The 17,186-nt window shown below is 30.4% G+C and overlaps 1 protein-coding gene across 14 annotated transcripts in view; it reads right to left on the reverse strand.

Annotated features, from left to right (window-relative positions):
- LOC143230822 (putative divalent cation/proton antiporter TMEM165) overlaps positions 1-16,585 on the reverse strand; it is a 38,466-nt gene extending 21,881 nt beyond the window's left edge. For 5 of the 14 annotated variants that reach the window (XR_013016638.1, XM_076465020.1, XM_076465008.1 and 2 more), the window contains exons 1-3: positions 16,370-16,526; positions 6,709-6,973; positions 3,269-3,491 (exon numbers count right to left, since the gene is read on the reverse strand). Coding sequence is in view for 13 of the 14 variants with exons in the window: in XM_076465020.1 (XP_076321135.1) it covers positions 3,269-3,491; positions 6,709-6,942 (457 nt within the window). In the remaining variant the exon portion in view is untranslated. Of the gene's footprint in view, positions 1-3,268; positions 3,492-6,708; positions 6,974-11,330; positions 11,461-14,344; positions 14,428-15,757; positions 16,165-16,369 lie in introns of those variants that run through there. The other 9 variants (XM_076465013.1, XM_076465012.1, XM_076465009.1 and 6 more) reach the window with 9 other exon arrangements.
- Positions 16,586-17,186: the final 601 nt, after the last annotated feature.

Raw genomic sequence — 17,186 nt, forward strand, 5'->3', positions numbered from 1 at the left:
ACCATTATTATACATTTAAATTGTGCATTACAACACACTTAACATTAAGTTAAACAAACTTGCATCAGATCAGATGAAATAATGCTTAAAAAGTTTTACTAACAAAATATTAAAATAATTATTGTTTATTTGTCAGTCTTTTGGATAATCAATTTCTTCAAGGTGATGTCTCTGAAGAGGAATACTGGCCAAAATATAATGATTAACCTAGTTACTCCTAGTTTATGTAACTAGTTTATTTTTTTTTTTTGTAAACTATCTTCAATTTTCATTTACTGACCACATTACAATTAGCTGATTTTACATTTAATACTGTTTTTTCTACTTTTCCTTTTTCACAAGAACGATAAACCTATGTTTACAGAAATTCGGTTCCGTAAGTAATTTTATATCAATTAAAACATTTTAATTCGAGCAACATATTTAAGACCAGTTCTATAGCAAAATTATATATAATATTAAAGTAGTTAATTCTAAGTGTAATTTACACATGTAAAAACATTTTATTTACCATTCTGTAGCCTAAAATGTAGTATAAATCTATCAAGTAAATTTATATGAAATAAAATTGTTATATACACACACACTTGATAGCATAAATTTGTATCAAACCACATCTCCTAGAAGAATGTTTAATAAACAGATCAATAAAAGTGGATTAATTGCTATACTTTTATAGATATACAGCAGTACTTCATGTCAGAGGTGTCTGAAAACATACAGAGGAGATATAAACATAAATATATCATTAACATATTCAGAGGCTGAATACAGAAAGCATAGCAAGAGTGCCCTTATCTTTTGTGAATTTGGAGTCCAATGTTTTGGAGAAACAAAATACCAAAAAAATGTCACAATTCAGGGACATAAGATATAAAAGGCTGTATTACTAATCTCTATGCAATAGTCCACCATGGCAGAGAGGAACACCACACAATGAAGTGAAATAATAAAAAAATATAAGGGTATGATCTACACATAAGAAAAAGATTAAAAAAAAAACAACCTTCAGCCACCTAACTTTTCCTAACACAGAAGTCAGTAAAACCTAGATACCTCTCTTTAAATTCATCAAATAGCTAACTCAAGCTATAATGGGGAGAGGCCCCAATACAATGGACAGCACACCAGCCCCTCTATCCAGAAGACCCAAGGCCAAACCCTAGCTACTACCATCACAACACAGTCCTTTTCTGAACTTTTCATTAATTAGTTTAAAATATTTCTTTTTATTACAATATAGTAGATACTACATATTAACAGATAAAACAGTGCATAAAGTAGTTAGTAACTAGTATACTGTAACATAAAAAACTAACTTATAATAAAGGCTTGGGTAATTATATAAGCTTCTAACTGTAACAAATGATTGATATTCAAACCCCGTAACCTTACCACACTACAAAACAAGATAGCTTTTTAATCCTATAATTATCAATGAATCTACATTTTTCTAATCTATTCATGAACCAAACTGACTGTCCATCTACGAATCTGTTGGTTACAGGATCCCAAATAACATGCTACAAGTCACAAAAATAAATGTATACCAAAATTCTATTAACATTGCAACTAAATCCCACACAAGAAATGAGCAATTGTACCCAACTTTTCTGTTGTTCTACATAATACATGTGATAACAGGCAAAAATATAAAACTTCTCAACACATGGACTTCATCATTAGTGAATGATATATATGTTTATAACCTAAGGATTCAATGGTGTAATATTAGGTTGTTCAAAAAATAATGCAAGATTTAAAATTTTAACTGTAATAAGAAATAAAATTCAAAAGCAACTTTATTAATCCAAATAGGACTAATGAATCTATACACTTTTGCCAATGAGAAACGAGATTATTTATATCATGATGATAAAACACTGAAGTCCTAGAACAAGGAAAGTCTTTAAAGCAATTTTCTGCTGTTGTTCTCTGTTGTTGAATCTTTTGTCTTGTAAAAAGTTGTTCAAATGCTTGAAAAAAAGTGATATTTGGTGGTCAACAGGTCTGGAGAATAAGGAGATGAGGCAATGTTTCATAGCCCAATTCATTAAGCTTCTGGGACATCAATTGAGCAACATGTGGTCCTGCATTATCATGAAGAAAAGTTGGTCCTCTTCAATTGACTGGCATTTTTTCATGCACTTTTCTAAGAATTTCTTTCAGTTATTGACAGTAAGCCTATGCAGTGATATTCTGCCCTGATTAAGCAAGCTGTAATGGAGAAAACAGACCAACATACAGAGACCATAATCTTTTGATAGTGCAACTTTGGCTTTGGAGCACTATCATGGTTCAGCCATTGCACAGATTGCTTTCTGTTATCATAAAGAATCCACTTTTCATTGCAGATGACATTTTGATCAAGAAATTCATCATTGCTCAAAATCAGCATAGAGCAGTTTAAAACAGCAATTTTTCTGATTTTCAGCGAGTGCTTGTGAAACCCACTTATCAAACTTTATCACTTTTCCAATTTGCTTGAGACGGTCCGAAATTGTGGAAATGCAAAATCCAAATCTTATACCATTTCTCAAACAGCTTGGCATGTTTCTTTCCATTAATGCTATCAAGTGGTCGTTTAAACAGCAGAAGGACACCCACCCTCTGCCCTCATCTTCAATGCAAACCTTATCTCCTTTACAAAACATTTGGAGCCAACACTGTACTGCAAGTATGGAGGTGATTCCTTTGCCCCCATGCTTGATTGATACTGCAAACTGTTTGTGATGCATTATGACAAAGATTAAATTTGTGCAAAAAAAAAGAAAAAAGATGCACTTTTTTCCATGATTAATTGTAAGAGTCTGAAATATTGGAAATAAAGTTTTAGAAAAAATTAAAACACTTATGAATAGAAGAAAACTTTAGTTTTCAATTGTTATATGAATTCATAAAAAGAGACATTTCTTATCCTTACAAATTACTGAAATTTTAGCATAGCAATCCACTATTATTTTCCAAACAACCTAATACAAGAACACACTAAAATAGGATTCTGTTACCTTATAATTAAAAATATTTGCTTAAAAATGAGATTGCTGTCAAAGTAAAACACTTCAATTAATTAAAAACTTTAAAATTATTCATTAATGAGATATTATACATAATATTTTGTTGAATATTAAATGTGCACATTTGCTCTTTATTTGACTTCCTTAAACACAACAGGAAACAGCGGTATTTTTAAATTAAAAGCACAATTCACATTTTATGTATAAACAAAAGTAATATGCAAAAAATTTAATTTTATAACACAGATTACCTGAAAGAATAGTCATAATGATTAGTGCTATCATAGCACCCAGAAAAACTGTAAGTCGAGAGTGACGCATTGCCATAATAGCAGCGATAAAAAATGTTTTATCTCCCAGTTCGGATACAATAATCACTGAAACAGCTGCAAAAAATGCATGGATAAAACCCAGATCTCCCACTTTTCCAAATTTATTCAAGAATTTACTTGGTTTTTTAAAATCACCACCTTTCTGAAAAAAAAAAAGAAAATGTGTGAATAATATACAAATACTTGCTTGAACAATATGAAAAACGTTTTTCAGAAGTGAAATTATCATAGTGCAAAACTATTACATGAAAAGAGTACCTCGAAGTAGACTTTTGAACATTATTAACCTATTCTTCAGTGTTAGCCTGTCTACTACTGTAATTCACAAAAAAAATCATCAAGAATTTCTCATTAAGACAAAAGTATATTTGATCCCTACACAGGAAATCCTATCAAAGTAAATGTTTAGAAAACATTTTTAAATTTAAGCCACAATAGGTCAGTTAAAAACATGGTTCTCTAAACTATCTCTGAAACTGTGACAACTGTCTTTTGTTTCTTAAAATCCTTGTAAGTTTTTTGTTTATTTTGTAAAGCTACAAATAATATACTCTTAGATATACTATGTGACCAATAGTTTTACTATGTTGCACAAAATAAAAAACAAATATATCATTTTAGGAAAATTAGTTATAAAATGATGTCAATCTCCCCTTTTGGTACATTTTTGTGCAACCGAAGCATCTGGTGCTCTATTTGGCATTCTGAAATCCAAATGATTGATCACTTTTCCTACATAAATGAACATGAGTGTACATTTCCATCTATATAAAATTCAGTTGTTTTACTTCAGTATAGCAAGAACAATCAGATCAAAATCTGCATGCTCAATTTACAATTTGACAAGATCTTGAAACATCTCTGATGATTACTCCAAGAGATAAACTATCTTTACCATCTGAAGTCACTAGAAGAAATGTGATACATCTACAAGGGTCCATAGATGCTGAATATAATGTGAATCATTGATGATATCAAGCTACAAGATGCAAAGTCGATATATTCACCAAAATTCATTCTCACCCACACCAAATGCATCATATTCTTCTACAAAAATCAGATTAGATCTGTAATGTTCTCCAAATGGGTATATGCCCATTACTATACAACTATAAGAGGAAATGTGATTCGTTCATTCTAACAAGTGTTATTCTACATATTGTCAGTCCACTGGATGCATTCTTGGCATCACCTTAGATTAGCTCTTTTGTATCTTGTTATGAATAAAAGGTACTTTCTTGGTCATATAATCAGCCTGTGAAGTTTATTTAACCATTTATACACTAAAATAGTGTGCAGTTACACCTTCAAATATCTGAATAAGCCTTGAAGCAGAAATCTTAGCACGTAAATGAGCCTGAATTTATTAATAACTGTCCATCTACTTACTATGAAATTATTTCATAGTAGATATCCTGTTGTACCATACATGATGATCTAGTATTATTTACTCCAGCTATTATTTGTTTTAGGCACTGCATTTTGTTTTCAACTATGTTGTTAGACAACAAAGTCAAATTGAAAATAATTTATTCTATTAATAAACTAGTAAAAAATTACAAAAACAAGATTACATTTTAGTTTCAAAAGAATTAAACATCAAAAAGCAATAACTATCCCTCTAATCAAACCACTAATTAACTCTCTTATTTGTAAATTAAATAATAAACTGCCCCATTAATTTATTAAAATTAATTCATCAATTTATTAGTTTCTCAAACCTTGTATGTACAACCAAAAAAAAGAAAAAGTTGCTTTCCCCCAAGTCAGTTGATAAAAATTAGTGACAGAGACACAATAAAGACAGAACACACAAACTTTGATGGCAGCAGGAACAGAATGTAAAACTCTTGGATCATCCCCCCAACCCATGAATTACCAAAACTGAATAAACAAAACAGCTTATAAGGCTAACACTGAGCAGAGAACAAACAGCCTATTATATATCCTTGTTTTTAACAACAAACACATAACAGTAATACTTTGACTAACTGGATAGTTGGAATAATACAAAGTAGTAATAAACAGAAATCCTAACTTTGATTTGTTGATTATTTTGTAATAGTTGATTTATACATAATTCTCATTACTCACCTGTATAAACAATTGCAAACAGTAATAATGGCTAATTTTGATTAAATGACTTAATAATAATTTAAGAATCAATCAGTTTACTTGACACTAATTGATGAAATTGATACTTATGATTAACTGATTTAAAACTGTTCAGCAGTGTATAAGTTTTGTTTTCTATCTAAGAAATGATGCTGACTTATTGGAAATGGTTCAGAGGGCTGCTACAAAGATTCTGAAACTGAGAAGTTTATCGTACAGCAATATTTTAAGATTTCTCATTTTCTGAAGAGAAAATGAAAGTAGGAGGCAATATTGCTAAAATTGAGATTATTTAGTGAGAGAAGAGAGGTCAATAGAATAAAAGCTCTAGGTGCCTTTGTAGTATATTGTAAAGATAAAATTATTAAAACATGCAAATTTAAGAATTAAAAAAAGACAGGCTAAACTCCAGTTAAAACAGTTTCATCATAATACCAAAGTAACTTGACTTGTAGAATGAATTGTTGCCATTAGCAGTATTTAAAACTAGCACTTTTACAGCAGTGTAAGAGGAGAAATGAGGATTTCTTGAAAAATAATGAGGGTTTTAATTTTTACTTTTCTTCAGGGTTAATGTACAAGGATAGCTATGAAAGAACAAATGTTCCCCAGCTGTCCATATATTATACTACTCATTAATTAGCATGTTAAAAATCACAAAAGCATGTCATAATTGAAGAAATTTATCACAATAAAAGCTGATAACAGTAAACAATAATCATACATGTTCAATATATTTGTATATTCAGTATACTGAAATCTGAATCCAGTAGCAAATATTTATCACAATTTTGCTAAAAACAAACTTGCACTGTATTAACAACAGAGCAGTTACCAAGTTTATTTCATTATGAAAAAATCATGTTTAATAAATTTCTTCTACAAGTATATTTCAAATTCACCTCGCATATATGGCTGATTTGGTTTTCTAATGTTATTTGAACAGATTAGAATACTCATGTTTTGCAGCTCAAGTAGTCACACTGACCAAGTTTTTTTCACATCTATTCTCCAAAAACTCTCAAATTGTCAGGTATTTAAGTTTGTGATTTACTATATTATACATTTTATATGTCTTCTAAAGTTTCACAAGCATTCTTACATTGTTGCCACATGTCTCATACACATTCAGGTAAGATCTTATTCTGAATATCAAAACATTTAATTCATATTTATTTTGGTAAGCAAGTTTTAACTATCTGCTAAAATAATATCACAATAAGCAAAACAAAAGTGTAACCTACCTCACTGAACTCATGTGGAAAATTAAATTTTACTACATTTCCAAGGTCTGACTGAATAGCTGGGCTTGACACAGTTAAAACATTCTCTTTTGAGCTTTCAGCAGTAACAACTCCAGACACACTACATAATACAAAGAAAACTAGACCTGCCGAAATCAACAGATTCTGCAAACTTGATATTCCATTCCATTCTGATGTTTTGCATGACAAGTTCCTCAAACTGTGCATGTTCATTTAAAGAGTATTACCACATAACACAGAATAACTGTAAAAAAAAAAAAAGAACAAAACATTGTTTAACAAATTAATATGCATCACTAGAACCTTAATATAGAACTCTGTTGTACTTCGTGACAGTATAAACCTGAAATCGTTACAAATGTACTAAACTGGTTAGATCCTATGCAGTTTCATGCAAGCACTGAAACATTATTGTTAAACAAGTACTATAACAGAGAATGTTGATGCACCACAGAATGACTTGAATCAGTTTGTAACTTGGACAAGTTGAAAAGTTGTCCACAATTATCAGTGATTATTACAGTTCAGATCACAATTTTAATATGGCTGATAATCCACCACAGTGTGACAGGAAAACAGTGGTGGATAATACATTTAAGCTATCAAGACAGGACCTCTACATATAGTAGTAAAGTTCATAGAATTTTAGTGTATTTATAAACAAATGAAAAAAGTAACTCTCTCTATAGTCAAATCAATAGCCACTCCCTCATTTAGAATACTGTGTTCCATTTCATTATCAAAAAAAAAGGATCCTGACAGGATTGCAGCTTGGATGATTTGAGTGGTTGGTGGTAAAATCCACTAGCCCACAAATACACATGCCTGTGGCTGCCAGTGTCATATCCTCCCCTCAGCCAGGCAAAAAAAAAAGTTATCACTTTTCTGTTGATAATTTTAATGATTTTGTAAATTCCTTGGGAAGTCTGATAAAACATTCCATATGAGCAGTAATTAGGCAAACACAGGTTATAAAGTGTAAGATGAGTCTTTAAAAAAAAATTTTACTCTAAGCTAAGGTTTATTTTTACTGACTGATCTGTCTTTAACAGCAGGTAATTAATACAAGTTAGTCAAAATGATATTTTAAATATCTGTAAAATTTTCAAAATGATTTTACATACCACACACACTTTTACTAGAAAGAAAACAGGCTTTGTATGGTATCTACTGTGGATATTACTGTGATGCAACATTAACTCCAACTGAATCAGTGTGGACTGTTTATACAGTTTCATGTGCAGATTTCTCCTATGGAATTTTCTTTAGAAGTATTCAAGTACAAAGGTAATTTGTTTTGTAACTTTTCAGTAAGAATGTTTATTGTAAAGTACATTGTACTGCAACATTGGCAAAGAAATGTTTCATGCTTATAGTAAACATTTTCACAGTAATATTTAATGCCAGGTAACAATAGTCACATTGCATGGGAATGCAAGGCAGCACCAGCCACTACAATTACAAGCTTAGATACTGACTTGCTGAGAACTTAAGGTCCATAGGATGGCTGATGGTTACTAAGATTGAAGGGTTATCTCACAGAAATATGTTAATATTCCTTAAATTATTTTCTCACGACAAAACAAGGGAAAGAAGCAATCCTACCGAAGTTCACAAGGTTATCTGAGAAACTGACAAGATAAGTACTTAGTTTTTTTTTTTTTTTTTTTTTTTTGTATCATATTCTACAGACAAACATTAATTTATGGAACGAGTTGTCAATAACAATAGTGGAAACTTGCACTTTCAAAATTGAAAATTCAAAAAAGACATTGGAGATTCCCTCTTAAAAAAAAAAAGAAAAAAAAAGTAGGATTTATATTTGTATTTTTGCTTAAAGGTTGGTGTGGAGACAGCCTTGATTGGTCAGAAGTGACCTTTGTTCTCTTCTGTTTCAAATCCAAAACTTGAAAAATTTACAGCCAAAACAAAGAACTACTATTAAAATATCTACAATACAAAAAGAACTACTACTACAATACATAAAGAACTACAACTACAATACATAAAGAACTACTACTACAATACATAAAGAACTACTACTACAATACATAAAGAACTACTACTACAATACATAAAGAACTACTACTACAATACATAAAGAACTACTACTACAATACATAAAGAACTACTACTACAATACATAAAGGACTACTACTACAATACATAAAGAACTACTATTAAAATATCTACAATTCATTCATAAAGTGCATGATTTTATTCTTAAGACAGCTGGTATGGGTATTAATACTTTAATCAAAGTAGAGTAAAAACAATGTGTTGACCTCTTCAGATTAACAAAGAGAGTTAGATTATTAAACGTGCAAAAAGACTTATTACAGAAGATACTAGGTTATACCTTCTTACTTATGAAGAGGATGTCAGAAATTGGGTTGTGTAAATAGCAATGAACAATATTACCTCAAGTGTTCTAATTGAAATCACTGAAACAAAAGTTACATGGTCTACACCAAATTATAGAAAAAGCTGGCTTCCAAAAACTGCAAAAGATTTTGAGAGAGAAATACTGTGTGACTTATCTGAATGGAAAATTAAATAATGAAAAATACAAAAATCTTGTTTGTTTAATCAAAGTAGCAAAAACAAATGCATTACTTCCATGTGCTTACTTTCCTGAGCAGATGAACAATTATTAAATGTCTAATATACTAAATTACTGAAAATACATGCTTTAGTAGTTTAAGTTGTTAAGAAGAAAGTTATTAGCAAGTGCTACTCAATTAAATGTGTAGTTTAGCTGGTAGGTATGACACCTTGGGTCCAAAATCTGAAGCAAAAAAATATGTTATAACAAATTCCCCATAAAAGTGCCCAACTAGGTACCATCTTATTACTTTTAAATTAGGGCTGAAGATGTACCCTGTTTGTGATAGAGGAAGACTGTAGTAGTTTAAATTAAAAAGTAATTTACTAGCAATGATATTGGTTTAGTCTTTTACTTCAGTTCACAGAGCACTACTTATGACAGGTTTCAGGTTTAAATTCCACACCTGTATCAACTAATGAAAATATAGACAAAATATATATTTTTTTTTACTTTTCATTTTGGGATGATCTTGCTAGAATAAGCAGCCTTGTGTAACAATTTTTGTGTGGTTTTCTTAGAGAAGTGTCAAATTATGTTATCTCTCTTGATTATTTTTTACTTTATTACACCTGAAAGGTCTTCAATTTCAAGCTTTTTGCCTGGTTGTGGAACGTGCATAATTAGAAATTTTGATAATTATTGGAGGAGTAAATAATTGGAGTAAGAAGCGAGTAATACATAATAAAAAAGGAGGTTATTTCTGAAAAGAGAAAATAAAAGTGTACTTGAGGTGTTTAAGGTCATTTTGTGAAACTTGCTTGTTGTAGGAAAAGAAAGAATTTGCCTTAGTAAAACATCTGGACATTGAGAAAAGCAGGCCAATCAAAAAAGTTACAAATTAACAAACATATCTAAAAGTTAAAACCATTCTTGAAAAAAAAAAATAGAAGTAAAATGCTGGGTTTACTAAAGTGCACAGTGTAAGAAGTTATATAGCAAAAAACCAAAGATAATAGAGATGGCAAATAACAGCAACTGCTACATGATTAATCACAGAGTTAATTAATTGATTACATTCACTAGTTATAGATATGAAGTTTGGATAAACAGAATAATAAAAACGTGAATCATCATAAACATTAATTTTGATTAGTTGATTATATTTCTCAATCACGACACTAACTGATTATGCTGAACAATGAATTAATTAAATTAATAACAAATTATAATGACAATATTTTGATTACTTGCATTGTTGGAATAAGTGCAAATAGTAGTAATAAGAAACAATAATATCAATTAGTAAATTACAACACTAATCAATGTAAATATTGCTTTTTGGGAATTAATAATATTGATTGCTTGTCCAACTTTAGTGGATAACTGCAAACTGATTTGATCTCTTAACTATTTGGAAAAAAAACAAAACAATATGGATGTTTTTCATGGCAGTGAAATCTTTCAACTAAGTGTATTGAGAGATATGTATATATGGAAATATACAAACAAAGTTTAGACTATTCACTGAAAGCTAATATTTAAAATTTTAAGAAATAAAGAAAATTTGACAAAGGAGTTTTGAGGTTGTCTCATATCTCAATAGATTAAAACATTAAGATTAGTGATATGTTTTCATATGTCTATTAAAAATAAACTTAAAAAAAGTAAAACTGCAAACTCCAAATAATCAAACTGAAAATTATTTGGTATAGAAGAAATGTGTGTCAAGGCTTCCAAAACTTCTATTAATCCATATCTTTAAATCTGTATTCCCAACCACTTCATTTCAACACATTTCTTGCCAGTCGTTAATATGTTCAAATTAATAAAAACATCCCAATAACATGTTTCTGAAAACTTTACACAAATATATTAGGTATATCATTCTGAGTACTGATAAAAGAAAACCTAGACAAAGACCAAGCCATTATCCATGTTATAATACACTTATTTTTCTCAGTTTACAATACAGCCAACCTTTTATTGAACTAGATTCATATATGGTCATATTAATGTTTTCCTCTTAAGATAATGTATGTTCAAGAAATGATACCTATTAACAGATCAAAACATCTTGCTTCTACCATATCAGCAATCATCAGGCTGTGAACAGAAAATCTTCATCAATTACTCATCTTTCAACTACTTTTTTTCACTGATTTCAGTAACCATCTCACCTTCCTCTACAAATAAACATAACCAAATTCATAAAGGACCTGAGGTTAAATTACTTATCAACACCTCACCATGTCAAAAGCTCAAACTTATAAGGCCATGCTCTGAGATAGGATTAAATATCACCATATATAAAATAAATATTAGATACAGAACAGAATGAACAACTTATATAAAAAGACATACAATACCAAAGGGCAACATATACTATTACAATACATGAAATTATTCCATTATACCAACACTCGCATATAACTACTAAAGAAATTCATACACCAATATTAGAAACAAGAAACCTTCCAACACTACAGACACTCTTAAATGCAACACAATAAACTTTGCTCTAACACACAAGTAAACACCTATTTCAGATAGTTACAACATAAGACAAAATCTACAGCCTACCAGAAAAAGAGCACACTATAGTAATAAAGTCATCAGCTAGAATAACATGAAATGATAACCACACAATAATACCATCTCATAAAAAACAAATTACCCCAGTAATTTGAAGAAAGTCAATACCATTTCAATTCTAAAAGCAAAAGAAAAAGAAAATGTCACTCTAATCAGGAACAAAGGTAGCCACTAGATGAAGATCAATTATGTCAAAACCAACTGCAAGCACACAAGTTAACCAACTCAAGAAACAGATGAAAACAGCAATCAACTAACAAACAGTATACCACATCACCCCACACCTCTGTGGTTCATATAAAATTCACAACCAACCCTACCCTCATCCTATTACATACAGAGATTTGGTATGACACTCAACTAAAACAATACAAGCACAGTTAATATCACACTAAAATAAACATAAAATTGCAACACAATACAATCGCAATTAGCACCAATAGTAAAGAAGTGTAACCAATACAGTTACAGTTAGTAATAAACCTAGACTCAACACAATTAATGATAAAAAAAGCCTAAACAAAAATAAAATATGCTGCACATATTAACAACATCCCCAGGGTACAGGCTATAATGTGGGACAAAAATAATTTTACACATCTAAATCAATTGTAAAGTTATAATGCTTATAACAGAAAAGTGTGGTACAATACCATTAAAATAGTAGTGTACCACATTATTCTGTTATAAGCAGTACAACTTCACAATTATTCAGATTTTGTAAAATTTGTAATATATTACAATATTTTATTATTAATGTTGAATTATTTGATGCAACAATTAATATTTAATGGATTTAACAGAGAAACTCTAAATAAAATTATAAAAATATTGTGGTAAATATAAGAATGTATTAAACACATAAAGAAGTAAAAATTAAGAAAATTTTACTGAATGTCTCTTATAAGCATTTTTGTTGTCAATAATGTAATTTAAATAACTTAGCATTACTTTTATGTACATGAACACCTTATTGCATATAAAGGTGTTGTTTAACCTGAAAATTGGTGATTACAGTGGACTTAATTAGTAGTGGTTGGAAGTATACTAGCTAATTAACTTGTTGGATTGGTTTGTTTTGAATTTTGTACAAAGCTACATAAGGGCTATCTATACTAGCTATCCCTAATTTTGCAGTGTAAGACAAGAGGGAAGGCTGCTAATCATCACCACCCACCACCAACTCTTTTACCAACAAATAGAGCATTGACTGTCACATAACAACACCCCCATGCCTGAAAGAGCAAGCATGTTTGGTATGACAGGGATTCAAACCCACAACCCCCGAATTAAGAGTCGAGTACTTTAACCACCTGGCCATGCCAGGCCAACTTGTTGGAACCCTTTACTTATACTAGTATAATGTGTCTACTAGGTTACAAATTAGTGCCTTACCACCATAATGGATACTGGAATGCCAATTTCAGGAGGTGCATTTATTTAACTTACTTAACCCCAGGTAGTGGTACCTTATTATTACATTTTTCATCTTCTTTAATTTTGAAAACAATAAATTTCCCACAATGCTTAAACACCCATAATCTCGCTCTCCTAATTTCTATTTCCTTTCTTTTGATTGTTAATATTTAATTACTATTATCGAATTTCTTTGTGTGCGACAAGTGAAAGAAGACAGATCGTGCAACTCTACCTCAGTTTGGGAGTGCATTTTATATCCTACATTATAGCTTGTACCCTGGTGATCTTTTTTTTTTTTATCTGTGCAGCATTTTTATTTCTGTTCATTAGAATACATTACGAGTCAGAGGTTTGGATTATTGTTTTTAATGCAATTCTTCCTTTTATCTTACTTGACTGTTCTGTACTAATATTCTTTACATGAAACTTGGAGTAACTTTACCAAAGCAAGTACTTTACAAATTAGCATCTTGTTCTAATAATGTACACAACTACTTACTGCTATAGTAAATATAGAATAGTTATTACTATCAAAGTGCATCTTCTGTGTTAACCAACACACGCAATGAAATATAATTCTCCAAAGCTATATGAATGTTAACACTCCTACGAAAAGACGTTTCTAGTCCTGATTTCTCCAAGCCCGTTCCCCTGGCTGTGGTTTCGCTAGATAGTAGATAAGGACAGTGGGAATCTCGTTAATCCATTCATTAATGGATTTAAATGGCAATTTCATTTAAATACAAAATTATTAGCCTAATATTAATAACCTTTTAAGTTGCTCTGGGACCTATTAGGCCCCACTTTTCGTAGGAGTGTTAATCAAATTGTCTAGTCTTGTTTGCTCTTAAGACATATATACAAGGCTGCTCACAGACTATCTCCATTACCCATTTTTAATTTTAAACTGATGGACTAGGGAAAAAATACCTAGTCAGCAACATTAACTACCAACTCTTCGATTTCTCAAAACTGACTAGGTTAAATAGGATCTAACTATCACAATTATAATACACCCACACCCCATTAAAATGTAGATAAACATATTTGTCTTACAGTGACTAGACCATCATTGGCTCTGGCTAGGATCAATTTCATGGCACTGTAAAAGTGTCCATAATACTCCACAGTTTTTCTGACTGCAATGGAATACAGCTAATGTGACAATAAAACTTTAAGTAAACTTGCACATTAAACAAATAAAAAACAAATACTGTTAAATGCATTTATCTAACTTTACTGTTTTCAAAAGATACAAAACATTTGGTTTACTTAAGTAAACTTTACTATACTTTAAAAGTTGTGGTTTAAATGACAAAAACTGATGGACCATTGACAAACAGTGAGCTTAGATTTTACACTTTTTTTCATATTCCTCTTAAATTGTCACTTGGAGATTGCAAGTCATTGTTTTTATTCTCAATGGATATAGTTAAAAATATTACTGTTCTGACCAATATTCTAATTAACTTCAAACTATCTTTAAAAAACAATAGTTAACTTTGATTACTCTGTGTACAGTAGATTGCGCAACTATTTAGTCCACTGTTGATGCTTGATTGGACTTGCATTTTTCACCTGTCAAACAATGCTTTGCATCTATTAACAGTTTTGATCTTTAATTATGTTAAAATGATATAATGAAATTATATTATTTATATTATATTATTTATAATGAAATCTTTGTACAAAAAATCATAATAATAATAACAGGAATTAAAGTATAAACAAATTAATGACAAATTGTTATATAACATACATAAAATAGCAGTAAGTTGTTACTAACTGGTTGCATCACTTGGTCAGTGGTTCAAAATTAGGAACGGCATCACATTATATGCAATTTGCATTGCCAAATGTGCTGTAAGAGTATTCCATAACTTATGTGAGGAGAGCCTGAATACTAAAAACTCTACCTACAGTTATAACTATAAAAAAATGCTTTCTTTTGTACTAGTGCACATAATCACATAACACAATAAAATTTTATTTTGTTGGTAAAGCTTATTACTTATGAAGTAATCTGAATGGTAATAAATATCATTATGTGCACTATGTTCCATAAGTATTCCCTCCTTTAACGTGATACCCGAGCTTCTGAAACCAGAGCCCATGTTTGCTGCTACTGGCCATTACTAGTTACCAAACCACTTCCTACTAATATTAGTTTAACAAGATTTTAAGTTAAAAACTGATATAATTTAATTTTCTCTTTTAACTAACCTCTCTTTATTAATTTATAACTTTATTAGTATTATGTATAAGATGTATATAAATCTGTCACCTTTTACACCATATTGACTCAACTTATTTCCAAACTGAAACAGCCTTTAATTGATATATTTCTTCAGATAACTTTTAATTTTTAACTTTAACTAACTCAACGATATATTTACCTTAACATTATGGAAATCAGTAATTTTCTTCAAATTCATATAATATTAATAAAATAGGACTGAATATTATTACCATTGGTGCAACTAGAAGTAACATTAGCATTACACCACATTCATGAGCAATCTATCATTTTATGTTATATTAATTAAACTTTTTCAATTACTTTATGATTTGTTTCATTACTTAACTAATAATAATCCTGCATCCGATTTAATTTCTAAATACAATGTAATAATAACAGACTTAAATAATAGTGATGGTGAGCCACGAAGTACAGGTGGCCCGTAAGTCCCTACCCATCCATATGTTATTATGTTATATTCAATAATACTAATGATGAGTGGAAGGCAGCTGTTACCGCGGCATTTGGAACAATAATCCCTGCTATGTTGAGGAAAATGTCTCACAGAACATGGAGTTGCATAACATTATGCAGCGAGAATGAGGGACAGCACACAGATACATAAGATATATGGATGGGTAGGGACTTACGGGCCACCCTGTAATATCAATTGACTTTTTTACATAAAATTAGGTTTAAAAATTGAGATATTTTATTAATATACTATCAAGTTACATTACTAGTGTTATTAATACTTATTATTTATATATTCTGGCATGACAATAAGAAATGAAAACTCAAGTATTCTTTGCTCAATACTTTAAAAACAAACACCAATTTACATGATATCGTAGAAGTTCTTGCACAACCTTCTCTTCCCGCATCAAATTACAAAATGTTACATTTCAGTCCTTAGAATCACGAATAAAAAAACACATCAACATCACCTCATGTCAAACTGTGTTTAGATTCAAACAACCGGTACCTAAGTATCATCATGATGATTGCGAGACCTCTAGTGGTATATATTTATTATGCAAAATTATTATTTAAATACTGAAATTTCATGACAACTTTATAAACTTCCAATGTAAATTACTCCATACTGCATAGAGCCACCATAAGTCCCAGTAAAATTGGAATTGTCTATTTTTGTAGCCTTATTATTTTTGTCCCTAACAGAAATATATTAATTATTTAATAGAGTCTGTAAACTTTCGGGCACGGCAAGGCGTGCGACTCGTAATCTGAGGGTCGCGGGTTCGCATCCTCGTCGCACCAAACATGTTCCCCATTTCAGCCGTCGGGGCATTACAATCTCACTAAAAAGAATAAAAGAGTAGCGCAAGAGTTGGCGGTGGGTGGTGATAATTAGCTGCCTTCCCTCTAGCCTTACACTGCTAAATTAGGGACCGCTAGCGCAGATAGCTCTCGAGTAGCTTTGCGCAAAATTCAAAAACAAACAAAAAACAATATACCGTTTAAATTCAAATAAACCAACTTACAAAATAATTTTAAATAGACACTGAAAAATATAGTTAATCAAAAATGTGTAAACTGGCTAATGCATAAAGGACCAAAATTATAAACAATATGCAAGGATTTTTTTTGTTGAAAGTATTTTTTCCTGTATTTTGTTTGTATCTTAAATGGCTGTTT

Source organism: Tachypleus tridentatus, chromosome 10, assembly GCF_004210375.1.
Source record: "Tachypleus tridentatus isolate NWPU-2018 chromosome 10, ASM421037v1, whole genome shotgun sequence".
Lineage (NCBI taxonomy): Eukaryota > Metazoa > Arthropoda > Merostomata > Xiphosura > Limulidae > Tachypleus > Tachypleus tridentatus.